The 19,422-nt window shown below is 44.9% G+C and overlaps 1 protein-coding gene across 2 annotated transcripts; it reads left to right on the top strand.

Annotated features, from left to right (window-relative positions):
- The first annotated feature begins 595 nt into the window (after positions 1–595).
- Positions 596–8,681, top strand: LOC134131230 (uncharacterized). 2 transcript variants are annotated; one of them, XM_062562946.1, is made up of 3 exons: positions 596–925; positions 1,080–1,231; positions 5,252–8,681. In XM_062562946.1, exon 3 carries the CDS (start codon positions 5,564–5,566, stop codon positions 8,450–8,452), a length of 2,889 nt encoding a protein of 962 aa, XP_062418930.1. In that variant the 5' UTR covers positions 596–925; positions 1,080–1,231; positions 5,252–5,563; the 3' UTR covers positions 8,453–8,681. The 2 variants fall into 2 exon arrangements, with proteins under 2 accessions (XP_062418930.1, XP_062418929.1); XM_062562945.1 differs by having other exon boundaries at positions 596–1,231.
- Positions 8,682–19,422: the final 10,741 nt, after the last annotated feature.

Raw genomic sequence — 19,422 nt, forward strand, 5'->3', positions numbered from 1 at the left:
TGTGGCTGCCAAGACATGCAAGTCTTGCCAGGCGGTACAGCCTAGCCAAAAGAATTAAGAAATTTGAAGCAAAAAAGGAGGACTGGCTAAAAAAAACAAGAATAAAACCACCTCACATGTCATGGATGAGGCATCAATTTTGGTATGTGTTGCATGTCTTTGTTTAATTCATGCTTGTGATATTTCTGTATGATATCTAAATTTTTTAATACCTAGGTTGAAAAGTTGCACGCACTGGGGCACATGGCCATCATTATGAGCTGCAAACCAGGCAAAAAGCCTGACACCTGATTCGCAAATATCCTGCACCCAAAGTGGCAGCTTTCCAACCATGCAGTGCAGTGCCTAGAGAGGATGAAGGCCTTATTTGAGGTGGTAGTTGACGGTAAGCCCATTAACTGTATCAGTGATACCTTTAATCAACATATCTGAGTACTACAAAAACTCATCAGAATGAGAACTTATGAATACTTTATTAAAGCCTGATGATCAGACAGCTATTTTCATTTTCCACACTTATGGATAAGATCAAATTGTAATTGAGTCTAGGCTGTTTTTTTATTGATAGTTAATATTTATTTTAACATGTGTGGGATGTGGGGTTCTCTGTGTGTGTCTTCTTGTATTTACTTTTCTGCTTGGAGAATAGATGTCCGCTTGTAGGACAAATGGCGTGACCGGATCGGTCCTTATAAGGCAGACAATGTGAATGGTGGAAGAGAGAGCACAGGAAAAATGAAGATAAAATATTATCTGAGATAACACACCTGCGACCGAAGGGAGAGCCAGTTTGAACCCATTTTCAGGGCAAGGCCGAAGGCTGCAGGAGAGAGTACCAGACACTCATTGTTCGGGGAAGGCGTTTGTTACAGAAGGATGAACTGGGTTGAACCAACGTTCAAGGGCACCAGAGGGATTAAAACAGGTCAGTGTCAGAAGGCAGGCGGACTTTGGAAGGGATTTGCTTGCGATGCATTTCGATGTATTTCATTGTCTCCAGATATATCTGCGGAGAATTGCTCATGTACAACTTTTTCTCTTCTAAATAAATGTTAAACTTTTTAACTAATTTCCTGCAGTGGATTCTTCTATCAACCAACTCGGGTGGATAAGGAATATCCTAACAATTTTGGGGGCTCGTCCGGGATAGGAGTTTTCCTGCAGGGGGAATTCGGTCCAAGAGCTTTCACCTGCTGAACACTGCGTACTCCCAGGCCGGCCTCAAAACAAGGTAAGCAGAAACCTGTTACTAATTCTGCATATTGATTAATCTAAAATAAGGAGTACGCTGTGGATTGGTGGTGAAGGAACCAAATTGATACATGAGCAATTCGCTAAAGTTAATATTAAGGAAACCGGTAAAAGTGCACAACAATAGTACCGGCGAGTACTATTGGGTTTAGTAGGTACCGGCGAGTACCAAGGGATCTTCTATCCGACACAAATTAAAGGATCAGGGATCCTATTGGGTTTAGTAGGTACCGGCGAGTACTATTGGGTTTAGTAGGTACCGGCGAGTACCAAGGGATCTTCTATCCGACACAAATTAAAGGATCAGGGATCCTATTGGGTTTAGTAGGTACCGGCGAGTACTATTGGGTTTAGTAGGTACCGGCGAGTACCAAGGGATCTTCTATCCGACACAAATTAAAGGATCAGGGATCCTATTGGGTTTGGTGGGTACCGGCGAGTACCAAGGGATCAATGATCTGACACAAATAAAAGGATTTTGAATCCTAGTCTTTGGTTTGGCAACCCCATCAGTTCCTGACGAGGGCTGAAGTCGCTAGGTGAGTGTCCTGGGGATTTGAGGACCCCCGAAAACTGGTCTTTGGTTTGGCAACCCCATCAGACCCTGACGAGGGCTGAAGTAGCTAGGTTGGAGTCCTGGGGATTTGAGGACCCCCGAATCCCAGGGTTGGAGTCCCTAGGAGTAAAAGCTCCTTAAATCCTGGGCTGCAGTCTCTGAGCAGCTCGTGTGTGTGTGTGTGTGTGTGGGTGCAAGCAAGCAGGAAAGTGAAAAAAGAAAAAAAAAAAAAAGGGGAAACTGAGAACATAGACGGTCCGAGAGGTTAATATAAACTTTCGGTGTAATACATTGATGACCGAGAGGTTAACATAAACTTTCGTTGTAATACATTGATTCTCGGAAGGTTAAGATAAACTTCCGTTATAATGCATTGATTTCGAAGGGTTAAAATAAACCTTCGTTACAATAAAAGAATTCTGGAAGTATAACATAAGTTCTCAGAACAAACGGGGAAGCTTGCTGGAGCTGCGGAGAACATTTACTGTGTCACACTGAGGTGACCAGCTGTCCGAGCGGGTTAAAGCGATATAACTGGGAACTGTTGTTGGAATGGAAGATGAATATGATCGGGAAACTGTTGACGGCGGCTGGGGGCCAGCGCCGGGGTATCGATGGAAAATAATAAACGACCAGCTGAGGCTGTTGTTGGTGGCGGTGGGTGGAGAGACCACCGGAAAAAAGAAGCATGAGGCTGTGGAGCGCACGGAACGCGCGGTGAGAAAGTTGTTAGAAAAGAAAGGCGTTAGTTTGGCAGACAGGCTGTCACTGGCGCAGATTTTGTGGGAGAAGGAGAGAGATTGTAGAGAAGAAAAGAAGGAGCTTGAGTCGAAACGCGAGAAGGCGAGTGTGTTGAAAAAAGGAAAACTTCGTAAAGAGATGGAGGATGTGGAGGACATGAGGTCCGCATTGTTTTCGTACTGGATAAAAAGTAAAGCCGTGGGGAGAAATAACCAGGAACGGTGTAATGAGGAAAGACCACCGGCATACGATGTTGAAATAAACGGTGTGAATTCGGCTTCTGCACCTGCTGGGTTGTATCCTGTATTAAATATAACGGGGGGAGAGTTGGAAGTTGAAGAAAGTGTACCACTGCGGGGTTGTCGGGGCAACGAGGTAACGGGGGAAAGCCGGCCTTTCGTAGCGCGTCAAAATCGGGAGGGGTTTAAAGAATGGACGGACTCACGCACTCCGGGGAGAAGGGACAGCTCAGAAGTGCAGCGGAGAAATAAGGCGGATAAGGGAAAGTATTTAGCCGGGGCGAATGAGCGGGTGAAAACACAATTGAGATACGGGGAATCACCAGACATGGGGGAGAGAGGAAAAAAAGGCTCTGCCTCGGCTCAGGAGGAGCAAAACGGGGAATGCGGGGATAACAGCGACCCAGAGATTCACGGGGAACCGGAAAAAATGTATCCGTTATTCATGTCTTCTCGAGGGGTTAATAAATACAAGCCGTGGTCGCTGGGAGACGTGTCCGCTCTAGTCGCGCAAATGCCTGCACCATCTGAAGGGGGAGATAAGTGGCTAAAACAACTCGATACGCTTACTAACGGACACACGCTGGCGCTTGGCGACTTTAGGGCTGTAGCAGCCAGATGCATGACCGCACATGATTTAGCGGACGTGGAAAACAGAGCGGGGGTGACCCGACAAGCCGATGACGACAGATTTTTGTATTTCGCGACGGAGATCGGGGACGCAATGCGCGAGAAATGGCCACTTCTAATGTCGACTAAAATACCGAAATTACCATGGGACGCGAAGAAAACCCCGCGCGCGTATTTGGACGAATGTAAAGAGACCTGGGTAAAAAGCACTAGCCATCATCCGGGAACGGAGGGCATACAGAGAGAATGGTTCAGACAGGCGGTGCTGGAGGGAGTACCAGAGGGGGTAAAAGCTAAAATGATCACTAATCCAGACTTGCCAGGAAGTGAATCTGCTGTGTGGGAAAGACATTTACTGCACCATTTACAGGACGCGACTGAGGAAGCGACAGGGGAAGAGAAGCAGCTAAAAGAATTACAGGCTCAGCTTCTTAGGCTTCAGCTCACTAAGGTCAAACAGGAAGTGAGCGAAAAGAAGCAGAAAGGGAAAGACGAGCGACAGATGACAGTCCAGGCTGCCCCAGCTGAAGGTAACGCCCCAGATTTGTATCCACTCCCACCATGGGAGGAGACGTCGTATGGGACAGCCCAGGGGTGGGGCCCAAACCGAGGGGGCGGTTATCGGGGAGGTTACAGAAGTAATTACAGGGGTGGCGCTGGTCGGAGAGGATCATACGGTGGGGGAGGAGAAAGAGGCGGCTACCAAGGGAGAGACGCCTGTTTCAACTGTGGTATGGAGGGGCACTGGCGCATGGAGTGTCCTAGCAAAAAGAAGAGACAGGGGAGGGGCAGGGGTGTCCCGTCTCGGGGGGCTTGGGCCCCCAATCCACATGCTGCGCCACCTAGGGGACAATACCCTGCACTGGAGGACTGGGGCTATGAGGCGGATGCCTCTCAGTGACACACCCCGATGGGAGACTCCGACAGCAGGGGCAGGGCAGACCCCATGCTGTCACTCACGGTACTGCAACAACAACTTCCGTTTCTCGTTGACACTGGGGCCACATACTCCACCATACAAGCAGCGGGCTCGTCTGCTATGTCCAAAGACAGTGTCAGCGTTATGGGATTCTCCGGGGTGTCACAGAAACTGCCTATAACAGTCCCCCTACCGGTGAAAGTGGGAAATCAGACATTGACTCACTCTTTTGTTGTCTCACCTCAAGTTTCAGTGAATCTTATGGGAAGGGATCTTCTCATCAAAACAGGGGCTTCAATCTTGTGCGGCCCGGACGGACTGAGTGTCACATTGCTGGATGGAACTGTGTTGCATTGCAATGACAATGGACAGACTAATGGCCAGTGGGTGATGCAGCCACTGCAACAACAACAGTGCGCAGACATTTCCTGGGGCCTCCTAAAGCCTGAGTGTCCTGACATCCCAGGGGTGATGGCTCTTTACCAAAAGTGGAAGCCTTGGATAACTCTTCTTGATCCGTATGTTTCTCCTCCTGACCCGCCTCATGTAACATTGTTCTATGATAGACAAGGGGATGATTGCTACTGGGATGAATTTATGGGGCACTTAGAGAGCACTGAGTGGGAGGTGACGTCCCAAAACCTCTATGTGGGCCCAGAAGGGGTAGCCGCAGCTGTTGTCCTCTCTCCTGATCAATTGAAATGGTATTTAATGAGCCAAGAGGCGGTGCCACATGTATCGCTGGCTCTGCATCCGAAACATCAGGCTAAAGACTTGGGTCCAATGACTAAACGAGCAGTGCTGCTAGATGACTGGGTGTGCACTCAACTGCCTGATGTTTGTTTTTCTCCTTCCGCTAAGATGTACAGAATCTCAGGGAAAGCGACTAACACTGTCATTTTAACGCACGAACAGGTGTCCAGAGACCACGGAAGGGAGAAGACCGACCATCCCCACACAGCTATCCTTCTTGAGAAACTTCCAGACTACCTCTGGTCCGAAGGCCCGACTGACGTAGGTTTTTGTAACACATGTAAACCAGTAACGTTTGAAATTCAAAAGCGACCCCCCATTTGGCAGTCCCAATACCCTCACAAGCCAGCCGCGGCAGAGGGGATCAGGGACACTATAGAGGGACTCATTAAGTCAGGAGTACTGGAGCCCTCTCAGTCCGCCTGGAACACGCCCATTCTTCCGGTAGAAAAGGCAGCAACTGGTAAATATCGCATGGCACATGATCTCAGAAAGATAAACGACATGCTGGTAACGACAACGGTACCCGTCCCGAACCCATACACTGCGTTGACTAGTCTAACACCACAACAACAATGGTTCACGTGCATTGATTTGGCAAACGCGTTCTTTTGCATACCACTACAGGAAAACTTGCGGGATGTATTCTCATTCACATATGGGAACAAGCAACTACGTTATACTCGGCTACCGCAAGGATTTGCTCTTTCACCTGGTATTTTCAATCAAGTGTTAAAACAAGCATTGACAGGTTGTCCGCTCCCAGAGGGCACGACGCTGATCCAATACGTCGACGATATCCTCCTCGCATCCACTTCAGCTGAATCCTGTGTGGAAGCAACAGACACCATCTTACGCTGGTTGGCCACGACCGGTTTCAAGGTCAGTAAGTCAAAGTTGCAGGTCGCCAGGCGGCAGGTTTCGTTTCTGGGGAGAGTGCTGTCAGGAAGCGGCTCAGGGCTCTCAGCCGCGCACAGGTCCAGTATTCTCCACCATTCGCGTCCACAGAATGTAAAGGAAATGCTTTCCTTCCTAGGACTCACGGGGTTCAGCAGACAATTCATTCCGCGTTATTCAAATCTCACTCTGATTCTACGTGCAAAGGTAAACGAGAAGGGGATGAGGAACCTCACTGCTGAACTCGATTGGGACCAAGAGGCGGAGGAGGCATTTATTACACTAAAAACAGAGCTGGCGCAGGCCGCAGACCTTGCAGTTCCAGATTACAGCGCGCCGTTTTACCTGGACGTTTCTGAAACAACAGGGGTAGTAAATGGGGTTTTGTTTCAGAAAAAGGGGGAGGGTAAAAGGAAGGTGCTTCTGTATATCAGTGCCATGATGGACAACATGGAAAAACGACACCATGAATGCACACAACACGCAGCAGGGGTTGCAAAGCTATTAATGAAAACAGCACACATAGTCATGGGCCACCCACTACACGTGCTAACAACACACAGCATAGTAGCTTATGTAAACTCACAAACTTTCACGATGACGTCACTAAGACAAAGAAGGCTGAGCAAGCTGTTAGAAGCTCCAAACCTCACCTTCACACATGAAGGCATCAACATGGCTGATCACATGAGAGAGGGGAAACCACACCAATGTGAGTACAAGGTGGAGCTGGAAGCAAAAGCACGAACCGACTTAAAAAGCACACCACTGACACACTTTGATTGGCAATTGTTCACTGATGGCAGCTGCTTCAGACATCCACAACATGGGTTGCAGTCCGGATACGCGGTAGTCAGAAGTAATGGGGCAGGAACAGAGGTTCTGGAAGCGGGAAGAATTCAGGGTCAACAGTCAGCACAGAGAGCGGAGGTACTCGCGCTGATAAGAGCGCTACAGCTGGCAGAAGGGAAGGCAGTAAACATCTATACTGACTCGGCTTATGCGGTAGGAGCAGCTCACGTGGAGCTGGGGCAGTGGTTAAGAGCAGGTTTTCTGACGGCTGGAGGAAAACCGATTAAACACGAACCAGAAATGAAAGACTTGGCGGCAGCCTTGGCTCTACCAAGCACAGTGGCCATTATAAAGTGTAAAGGACACGAGCAGTCCAACAGCACGGTGGCAAAGGGAAACCAGGCAGCAGATCAAGCTGCAAAACAGGCTGCAGGGTATCGAATGGGGCTTCAAATGGTAAATGCAGAAGAAGAGGGACAGTTGGGGCCACAACTTAATGAGGAGCAAATTGCAGAAGCCCAAAAGGGGGCGTCTCCACAGGAGAAAACGGTGTGGAAACAAAGAGGGGCTACGGAGGCTGGAGGCCTCTGGAGGTCCCCGGACGGTCGTCCAGTGCTACCACCTGAAATCAGAAACAGGTGTTTGCAGGAGGCACACGGGATGGCACATGTGGGACACAAACAGATGAATAGGAATCTTTGTCACTGGTGGCATCCGTTTTTGGCAGACATGACACGTGAATATGTTAAGACCTGTAAAATATGCATCACGTTTAACCCAAAACCAACGGTGAAGCCGGAGATGGGGGTGTTTCCGTTGACATTGGTGCCGGGACGGGAAATAGTCATCGACTACACTGACATGATCACCCGATGCGAAGGTAAAAGGTATCTCCTGGTATGCCTGGACGCCTTGACCGGCTGGCCAGAGGCGTGGCCCACAAAAAAAGAGGACAGTAAATCTGTTATCAAATGTTTGATAAACCATTACATACCAAGACATGGGTTCCCTGAGAAAGTCAGGTCTGACAACGGCACACACTTCAAAAATCATGACCTACAAGAAGTGGAGAGAACGTTGGGTCTGAAACATGCTTTTGGTACAGTATATCACCCCCAATCCCAAGGGAAAGTAGAACGCATGAACCAAAACTTAAAACAAAAATTGGCTAAAATCTGTGCACAGACAAATTTAACCTGGGTTCAAGCCCTCCCACTTGCATTAATGGCCATCAGAAGCTCAGTCAATCAGGGTACAGGTTTCACCCCATACGAGCTGACCACTGGAAGACAGTTTCCCGGACCAAGCGCAGGCTTGAAGCTCCAGCCTGACCCGGAGACACCGACAGGTGAGTATGCAAGTCAATATAACGAACTACGAGCTCTCGTTTCAGATTTTGCGGTCCAGGTGCAAGACAGAACCAGAGGGCAGAACACCCCTGATCCCCACACAACAGCCTGGGTCCTCCTGAGGGTCATTAAGAGGAAGTGGTCGGAGCAACGGTGGACAGGACCATACCAGGTGGAGGAGAGAACCTCACACGCTGTGAGGCTGAGAGGGAAAGGGGACACCTGGTACCACTGGAGCCAGTGCGCCCCCGCGGACGAACCGGGTCGCACTCTTCAGGACATCCAGACAACGCAGCTGAAAGAGACGGAACTGGGCACTGGATAGTGCCCGGACGTGCTCTCGGCGGGCAGTGACCGACAGACACCCAGTGCATGGTGTTCTGTGTTGACTGTCTACAACGAAAAAAGAAGACCAGCGACGAAGAAATGCACAATGCTATCCTCTCCTCTCCTGTGTTCTATCTTTCTCAATTCTCCGCAGTTAGTTTAGTTGAAATAGAGAATGTTGAGCACGCTTAATATTTCCATAATTGCTATGGGGGGGGTAACGGTTGTTATTGCATTTGTCAGCCCGGTGAGGCGGGGGACTTAAAATCTAATAAAAAAAATAAGATAAATTTATAAAAAGGGTACCAGCAACGCCACCTAGTTGCGGAGTCTAGGTCTCCATAAAAACCGGTTCTTTGTTCATCGAAGGAAGAACAGCATGGGTTACAAGACTTAAAAACGTGGTTTAAAAGGAGGGTTTTATTATAACTAAAAGTCCATAAATAACTACAATTGTAAAAAGTCCAGCTGGAACAAAGCGCTAAAAACAAGGTTTTAAAATTCAACCAGCCGCTGATCCGTCCGGTCCTTTCTCTGAGTTTCCGGTTGCCAGTGAGGTGCCCAATCCGTCTCGTCCTTGTATGCACCCTGCCTGCTCGTCCGCTGCCTTGTCGTCCTCCACTGCTTCACTCCACTGTGGCTTCTCCTTCCTGTGGCTTCTCCTTCCTGTGGCTTCTCCTTCCTGTGGCTTCTCCTTCCCGTGGCCTCTCTGCTCGTGGTCTCTCTACTCCCTCTCATGCCGTGCTTGGTGTCCTTATAGCAGCTGGGGTGATTGGAGAGGGGAGGTCCTTTCTCCTAGTGAAATATGGTTGGCCAGGACTCTGTAGTTGATTAGTCCCTCCAGGTGCATGTAGTTGGCTAAACATTGGTTTTATAAGTAAAAATGTAATAAAACAAACCATGCTAAAATGTTATAAAAACAAAACATGCTAAAATGTTTATAAAAACATGCCATACATAAAACCAAAACCATGCTGAAATATAACCAATAATTAAACCACAATGTCCCCCTGGTGACACATTAGCTCTTATATACTTAGCTGTCACAGGTTCCACCTTGTTTGTTTGAGTGTTATTACAGTGTTGATACTATATAGCTTGGGTTGTTTTGGGGTATATCTTTCTGTGAGTTGTTTGTGAAATCTGGTGGAAAGGGAGCGAGCCACAGTAAGCGACAGAACCAACACTTGGGGGTCCCTTCTCAAAGTCAGACACGAAAAGACAGGGCGTGGCGTAAGGTAAGAGGTTTAAAGGTCCGGGGGGAGGCCCTCCTCCATCAGTATTGAAGGGCGGAGAGGACTTAGAGGAGGAGGTCGACCCGGCAGACTTACTCCATTAGTTAGGGTGATCTCTGTAAGAGATCAAAAGGGGGAAATTGTGGGATGTGGGGTTCTCTGTGTGTGTCTTCTTGTATTTACTTTTCTGCTTGGAGAATAGATGTCCGCTTGTAGGACAAATGGCGTGACCGGATCGGTCCTTATAAGGCAGACAATGTGAATGGTGGAAGAGAGAGCACAGGAAAAATGAAGATAAAATATTATCTGAGATAACACACCTGCGACCGAAGGGAGAGCCAGTTTGAACCCATTTTCAGGGCAAGGCCGAAGGCTGCAGGAGAGAGTACCAGACACTCATTGTTCGGGGAAGGCGTTTGTTACAGAAGGATGAACTGGGTTGAACCAACGTTCAAGGGCACCAGAGGGATTAAAACAGGTCAGTGTCAGAAGGCAGGCGGACTTTGGAAGGGATTTGCTTGCGATGCATTTCGATGTATTTCATTGTCTCCAGATATATCTGCGGAGAATTGCTCATGTACAACTTTTTCTCTTCTAAATAAATGTTAAACTTTTAAACTAATTTCCTGCAGTGGATTCTTCTATCAACCAACTCGGGTGGATAAGGAATATCCTAACACATGGTTTTCATGCATAAAAATGGTAATCGCACACACAGTACATTCTCATTAAGAGCTTTGAAATTTCACCACTGTGGCTTCTGTTACAACCTGCCCAACCTTGACCCCTCTATCCCGGAGAAAACAGACGCAGACATGGGGAGACCTTTCTAAATACCAGTTGCAGGTAATATAGGGTCTGCTGCTATTGAAAAATTATTTAACCTTAATTGTGTTTTTGTTTCATTCAGGTTGGACTGACCAGCAACCATCCACCTGCTCAGCTGTCCAGCCATCTACCAGCGTCCTCATAGCCAAAGGTAGGCAATTAATATTTCATTTTGAATTATATATATAATGAATCTCATTATAATTAATATAAAAAACATGAAGATCAATCATTACTGAATATTAGTTATACTAATAACTAGTATGCAGATCAACTGAGTTATGTGGCCCTGTCATTAAGTATTGTTCTTTGAATCTTTATTCAACTTATTATTATTATTAACTCCTTCACACTTTCAGCTATTTAATCCGTTCGAATATTAAAATGTTCAGCTCATTCAGGGGAGGGGTGCTATGGCTTTTTAGCTCTTATAATTGAATTAATATAAATTAAAATCATCAACCTTTTTAACATGGTTTCCAATGGATTACATTTTCAAATCAACTTTTTCAGCTTTTCCAATCTTTCAGCTAGAGACACCATTTAAACTTTAAGATGTTGACACAAGTCTTAATTTCATTTTAAAAAATAGCTTGTTTATATTATAGTTTTTGGGTCCGTTTGGAAGTTAGAGTGGAGCTTTCCGGGATTTAGAGTGAGTGCCGTCTCAGAACCCGGTAAAAAAAAAGAGGCACTTTTATCTTTACGGCCACAATATTCATTTTTCAGCCTTCATTTCTAAAAAATACGGATGCCGTGCTTGTGCTGGTTGGACTCGTATAAGTTTGGAATCTCAGAGTTATTTACTTTTTGCGCGAGGAGCCCGATTGTGAGACAGAGTCTTCCCCGATCCCCATAAGCTTCAATACAAATCTGCCGACGTTTTAAAAAAAAAAAACACACAGAAGGTACACTTTTTGTAAACGGCTGTCTGAGCAGTTTTAAAACACATAGACATAAAAACTACACTCATGCGTTCGGTAGAGTCTTGTGTCTCTCAAAATGCTATTATTTTTTGGCTACTCCAATTAGTTTTGCTCCAGGAAGCATTTGTTTGAGGTGTGGATTCTGTCTAAATCTCTTCGCTCTGAGCTCATTAGTGACCAGCTGGTGATCGATGGCCATAAAGACGTAGCTCAGGAGTCATCCACTGTGCAGGGACGTGCGTGTCGCGAGTTGGGACGGAGACCCAGGATGAGCAGACCGTAAGTAATGTGGAGGCAGGAAGGTTAGATATTTGGGACATGGGAGAGCGATAAGTGCTAGCTAGCTAAACTGCTAACGAGGCTACTCCCCGTATGCTGGACTTAAACCGGGGGCGTGACGTCATTAAGCTGCTGGCGGAGCACACCTGTGATTGAGGAAGCGCGACGGTAGGATGTCTCCTCGCTAGCTAGTGAAGTGTTTAGCTAATGTTAGGAACTTTATTAGCTAGTCACCAACGCCGAAGGCATCACCGCGCCAGCGAACGACTGCCAGCCACCTCGCCTCTACAGCCCGTGATGTGCCCGCAGCTCACCGGCTTTCTCCCCCTCTCCCATGCCACTACTAGTAACTGTTAAGATCCCTGCAATCTGAAGGGACATTTTCCTTCTTATCACTATGTTGTGTTATGCCACATGGTTCCCCCTGTTTATTAGTGCGAAACCCAGTTTCTTGGTCATTTTTAGCATTTTAGTACGGTGGCCGAGAAGGTTCAGACAAATACAAAAGCAACAACACAAAATACAAAAGCCACATCACAACCGCAAATGCCACAACGCAACACGAACGCCGCAACGCAACACGAACGGCGCAACACAACACGAAAGCGAAAACGGAAGTAGCTGCCCACGGGAGCGAGCGTATTTTGGAGGAACGCCCACGGGAGCGAGCGTATTTTGGAGGAACGGAGCTGGAGGATGCCAGATCGTTTAAGAAGTAAGTGAAACATGATTCCTTACTTTAACTGTAGCCGCAAGGAATCATGTTTCACTTACTTCTTAAACGATCTGGCATCCTCCAGCTCCGTTGTTACGTGCCGCCTGGTTTTTGAACCTACTGGTTTGGCTACGCGTGCGTGTTTGTTTTGCCCCGACAGCGGCAGATGTTGTCTGCCTCGGTCACCTGATCCGTCACACATTCGCAAACATATTGCTGAAAATGTTCAAAATGCATCCCATATCCAATGCAGCGATTATGATTGTATAAGTGAGCACTACATCACTGCTACGTATAAAGAAATAAATAAAAGAACATACGTTTATTAATAGATCGCCACAACCTGGATTCGAACCCGCAGTCGAGCAAAATAGCAAAACTTTATAAGACGGCGGCGCTACGCCGTCGGCCAACCGAGCTGTCAAATGCCGCTACTGATTTCACTACTTATCATGAAATTGCAAATCGTCAGTGGCAAGAACATCTTTCTGGTTTTTGGTGGCGTAGCGTGAAATACATAGTTCTGTCAGGTTTTCTAGCACATTGCCCAAGTAGGATTACTCTCTTAATAACATCTAAACGCGTAGCCAAACCAGTAGGTTCAAAAACCAGTCGGCACGTAACAACGGAGCTGGAGGATGCCAGATCGTTTAAGAAGTAAGTGAAACATGATTCCTTACTTTAACTGTAGCCGCAAGGAATCATGTTTCACTTACTTCTTAAACGATCTGGCATCCTCCAGCTCCGTTCCTCCAAAATACGCTCGCTCCCGTGGGCGTTCCTCCAAAATACGCTCGCTCCCGTGGGCAGCTACTTCCGTTTTCGCTTTCGTGTTGTGTTGCGCCGTTCGTGTTGCGTTGCGGCGTTCGTGTTGCGTTGTGGCATTTGCGGTTGTGATGTGGCTTTTGTATTTTGTGTTGTGGCGTTTGCGGTTGTGTTGTTGCTTTTGTATTTGTCTGAACCTTCTCGGCCACCGTATTTTAGTCCTTCCATCCACTGTGTCTGACTTCATTTATTTTTGGCAAAAGAATTGATATTAACATGCAAAACATTGTAACTATATACTTGTATTTTTCTCTTTTAGAATACAGCCATAGGATGTCTGGTACAGAAAAATTTGATCCAGTCAAGACGGTCGTAAAACACCAAAGGCTTAAAGTTTGTTTTCTCATATGAAATATCTGTCAAAGGGACAGATACAGAAAATCTGTCCTGCCACATGCCATCACACTATACAATAAGAACTAAAAACACTGGTCAATACTTCTCTATATGCACTATATTTTTTACACACTGTTGAATATACTGTATATATATTGTACAATATATTACTGCACACCTGTTTTGGTTGGATTCTATACTTGAATGTTATTTTCATATTACTGTTTTGAATGGTAAATTTCATATTTATACTAATACTTAATAGTAGTCCTTTTTTTTATCATTTTTTTCCTTTTACTTCATTGTCTACAGGTGAAAGTGCTTCTACTGCTATACTATAAATATTAATTTTTTACAGAAGCACATGTTAACTTACTACTGGTAAATATGTTTTAATACTTTCTAGGGAAAGCCAATGGAACTTGTTGAGTGGGAGCCCTGTTCCACGTGGTATGCAGTATGTCTCTTCATTCTAACGTCTCAAATATTAGCGAAGAAATTGAACAATAATGCTAACAGTTTAAAGGGAGAAGCATCAAAATAGTGTAAGAAACTGTTCTCCATTGACATGTTTTGAATTTCATTCATTGCTGATACAAAAACAAATCTTCATCTTTTTCACAGTGGGAGGACCTGGCCCCTCGAGTGGGTAGCCAAGGAAGACACAAAGTCATAAATGACACAAATGTCTTTTTGTTATTAGGGCCTTTAGCGCGTGAATTAAGATTAATTACACAAAAAATAACACATTAAACATTTTTTACGCATTTTTACACTTATTTTTTGCACCGCGGGACGTTTCTCACAGGATGAGTTACGGCGGACCGATTATACTGGAGCAACAACTAGAGCAGTGGTTCTCAACTTGTCTGGCTCTGGGACCCACCTTTACCCCTTAATGACGAGCCGCGACCCAATTCGATCGGTCAACGGGGGGGGGTGCTTCCGCGTTCTAATTGCCGCGCTGACTGAAAACATGGACGGACGAGCCGGAAAAACACCCACACTCCGCTGCATTAGAGAAAGTCCCTTCAAAATAAAATCCCAGGATGATTTTTTTTCCATGCAATGGCCCGCGACCCACTACAAACGGGTCCGCGACCCACTAGTGGGTCGGGATCCACCAGTTGAGAAACACTGAACTAGAGTTCATGACTTCAGACAACAACAAACCACAGTGAACATTACAAAGAAGCTGACGAGACCGTGTCGGTTGGCCCTGTGTGGGAAATTTTATTATAAAAAAAAAAAAAACGGATACGGTCGATAAGAGCACGGTTGTGTGCAAGCTATGCAACAAGGAATTCGCATATCACCGCAGCACATCGAGCCTCAAGTATCACCTCAACGCAAAACAATTAGCAGCTAGCGTGGATGTTAGCCCGACTCGGAGTACAAAGACCCACACCCAACACACACTGCACCAGATGACTGGTTTAAGGACCAGGGTAACCAAGTCCACATCTGAAAAAATAACCAATGTACTTGAAAGTATTGGTCTACTTAAAAAAAAACATAGTTTACAGAAAGTCTACTTACCTATAGGCCACCTGAATTTCTGAAAGTACTATATTTCTAAATATGTTATTGCTACACTTGTCCGCTGGAATTGGTTGAACAAAAATAAAAATCCATGTGAAAAACATTACTTCTCACTGTTTTCAGGTCAGATATTTATGCAATTAAAATGCGATTAATTTTGATTAATTAAAGCCTCTAATTAGATTATTATTTCTAATCGCGTCCCGGCCCTAGTTATTATGTCTTATGTTCAAAAACAACAAATAAACTTCACACACTAAAACCTCAAAGACTTGTCATATGTTTTGTATGTATGTGAATTGTTGAAACTATGTACACATGTTCCAAAGAAACAGTAAAACATGTAAGAATACATGTTACTATGACACAACAGACGTCAAGCATAACTACAGATTTAATGACAAATTATGCCAATACTACGTTATCCCTTGTGGACAACGTAGCTATTAAACATTTTTCTGTGAGACTGGGTTGTGCAAAAGGAAATGCTGCTGCTGGTTTGCTCAGTCTGTTATTTCCTTGCATCCAATATGTCAAGGGATGATAACACACTCCTACCGTGCGGGCCTTATCTGGAACAGCACAGATTGAAAGTTTAAAAAGGGCAGCCCTCACTGTGAGAGTGAGACAATCAATTTTTGTCCCAACTGCAGATAAGATTGACATTCAAGATTAGATATTCAAAGTTAGCACACAAATGAAGCGGTGATGTGTTTTTCTGTCCGAGATAGTGAAGTGGTTGAGTGTCCGCTTCATTCTTCCGTCCGTGTCTCTCAAATTCCCAGTCTGAATAAGTAACTATTTACAGACAAAATGAACCACTTGATTATAAAATTGCACTGGAGCAGGATACGAAATGGGATTGCTGTAATTTGTCAGGTAAACCACGGTTTACCTTGAGTCTCAAATCTAATCATAATTTGCACTCAAGGGTAGTCATTTGTGACATGACGCGAGTGCAAATGTTATGTTAAAATATTTTTCCGAGCATTATGGGATGATCCCTCAAACGATCCCACACATCCACATTACAAGGACACAATCATTGCATCATCGATTTTTTGTTTAGTTGTGCAATAAAGCTATTTACACTGTTTTGATAAAAGAAACTGCCACTTTCTATGAGAAGTTGTTCCTGTAAAATCCAGCACTTAAAAATGAATTACAGCTTTTGAAGATCTTGAGGAGATGAAATGGGAGACAAATAGAGAAAAGAGTTAATTAAAACATAACTCTACACTGACAAACCATGTGATTCATCAGGAAACTGCGGGAGAAAGGCAGCATGGACATAATGCCAAATTAATCCATCTTGTACTGCCATCCTGAAGAGACGCCTGCTCTTCCTAAAATACAGCAGTGCACTTAAATCTTTGACTTTGTCTAGTTTCACTTCTTACCATCTCACACCTCTTTTGTCCTTCATGCCAGTGTTTGTGTCTTCCTCTCTTTGCAGGTTGCATTATTGCTCACAGGTTATGTCAACTTCAATGTCCCCCACAAGGCCATGACATTTCCCGCTAAGAGAGACTCAACGTTTCTCAGGGATGAGGTGACGCTCTTTCCTCCTCCGAGAACTTTTGAACTTGGAAAATGCTGGAAAGACAAACAGTTGCTTTGTCTAACATTCAATACTATTGCATCTATTGCAGTTCATGGTGCTTGAAGGGCAACTGAATGCTCATTGAAACGCTATATTTGTTAAATCCCGGCTAGTTTGTTTTCTCCTCTACATTCCAGAATAAGGTTAAAGTGATAGTTCTGTGAGTTTTTTGAGGTGCAGTTGTATGAAGTAGCCTTTCATAGTCAGTGTATTACCTACAAAAGATGACGCCCTGCTCCCTGTTCGGAGAGACAGGCAGAAGTTCTATAATGGAAGCAAAGAAATGTACAACTGTGAATGGGGGCAGCAGCGAAACATATTTTCAACTCCTTAAATCTATATCAGTTCAAGACTGCATTGAGTTACTGCCTCACGGTTTTATAACCGCCAACTAGTCCAAATGCAGTTAACATACACAACCATCCGAAATGTCACTTCATAATTTCGTATCCCGGAGTCGGGCCAAATCTCCGGGATACGACACTTCCGTCACTCCGGTTGCCGACTCGGCTGAAACTGGGGATGAATGACGCCCAAGGATCGGATTGAATATATTCTTCATGTCACAAAAACACAATTCTTTTACTTACAAAATCAAGCCAGTCAAGATCACATTGTTTGGTGATGAATGTACATCCAGAAAAGATATTAAGTGAAAACCATAAGCCAAAGAAAGGTACATAGTGTTCTTATTTTGTGCAAGTTAAAAACAAACATTCTTTTGCAACCACGAACAAACAAATGCCAAATAACAATCTATTCCTAACATGATATATTATATGATCTCATATGTTAGAATATATGATATAATATTTTACATTATTTAAATAAGACAGACAAATGTTACAGTAAATTTATAGAAAGCACACTGTTAAAAGTGTCAAATTAAATTAAAACTCATCCTGGGTAAACCTGCCCGGTTAAAACAGAGACAAGAGTTGTGAGATCTCATAATTTACAAAACAAGAATGGTATGTAATACTATTGAGTGCAGCGCACTGTAGATGTTGACATTGAGGTAGCCAGGGTTTCCTCTGCCATTATAACAGCGCTGAAATTATCCCCTGCCCCCCTGAAAAAGTGTGGCGTAGAAATATTTTTTCCATGCAATGCGATTCCGCTACCGTTCGCCGGTCGAATCGTCAGCAGCACAGCACCCCCCCCACCCCCCCCTGCCGGTCAGCCGACTCGACTACCCCCCTGAAACACTGCCGTGCAGCACTTGTAAAGTGTTCCGTTTTCCACTCATCCCCCGACATGTGGAGGAATTCCTCTGCTTCTTTTTTTTCCAATGCAAAAAGCTATCTCCATCTTTAACTACCACCTCGGACTCTGCGATCAAAGATAACTGACTGCAGCTAGCGGGGGTTTCGTTTCCGGGTCATCATTGTTTACTTCCAGTTTGCCATAAGTAAACAAAGGTGACCCTTGTAACGGGGAATATTTGCATTCATTTCACATCGCATCTCACATTGCATAGATTAATGTGCTAATTTAGACAGCCCTACAAATAAAAACCAAATACTTGAATGAAAGAATGAAAAGAGTGCAAGTACAAGGTTTCTATTTATACCCAATTGGAAGAGTTTCTTTTAAAACATTCACAAAGCCAGTTTACAATACTTCTTTTTTATTGTGTAGGTTTTCATGAGACAACTTTGATGGATGTTATTACATGCATGCAATGTAATATTATTATTTGTATTATTTCTGTTTAAGATGTAATAAAATAAACCTCATTGAAATGCCTGGAACAGATCTTTGGAGATGAGGTGGGCTAAGAGTTGTGCAGCGACAATGCATTGCAGTTTCTTTGACAAGAAGGCAAGATTGAGATGGGCCACAGGGTCCTCAGACTAGCAGGTTGGTATTTTGGAGATCTTTTAGCCTGTTTACCTGAAAACCCTTACAGGTCTGCTAACCAGATGGAAAGATCCCGGCAGTGTAAACAGGTGGGCTTGTGCTGTGGCCCGAACCTGGAAGCACTGGGGCTAGCAGGCTAAATACTATTCTAATATTCTAAATACAGTCTCTATGGATGGAATTGCTCTGGTATCCAACAGCACCGTCAGAAATCTTGGAGTTCTCTTCGACCAGGATATGTCCTTCAACTCTCATATAAAGAAGACTTCAAGGACTGCCTTTTTTCATCTACGGAATATATCGAAAATCTTAGGACACACCGACCCCCTCTTTCACTTTCACTCTCACACTCTCACTCTCTCCTCCCACAATCATCCATGTTTTATTAATGTACATCACTAAGTAAGCTTCTTTCCGGGAGTTTTTTGTGCTTTCTCGCCTAGCAGGTCTCCGTGGATCATAGTTTCGTGCGGACCCCGGTTCTGACTCCTGGCTCTGCTGACACCTGCTGCTGCCATCATTACTTTAAATATGATTCATATTACTGTCATCAAAAACCAACATCTTTCTGCTCTCCCTCCCCACAGAAGCCTCTGTGGATGGTGGTTCTATCTGATGGAGGTTGTCCCTGCAGTGGTCCTGCCGTACACCTGTTCTGCTACTTGCAATTACTTGTATCATTTCAGTTAGAGAAATTGAATGTATTGTACATCTTTTACATTGTTGATTCTGTACACATGACATCCATTGCAGTCTGTCCATCCCGGGAGAGGGATCCCTCCTCTGACGTTCTTCCTAAGGTTTCTTCCCTTTTTT

The sequence above is a fragment of the Pungitius pungitius genome, chromosome 6 (assembly GCF_949316345.1).
Source record: "Pungitius pungitius chromosome 6, fPunPun2.1, whole genome shotgun sequence".
In the NCBI taxonomy this organism is placed as follows: Eukaryota; Metazoa; Chordata; class Actinopteri; order Perciformes; family Gasterosteidae; genus Pungitius; species Pungitius pungitius.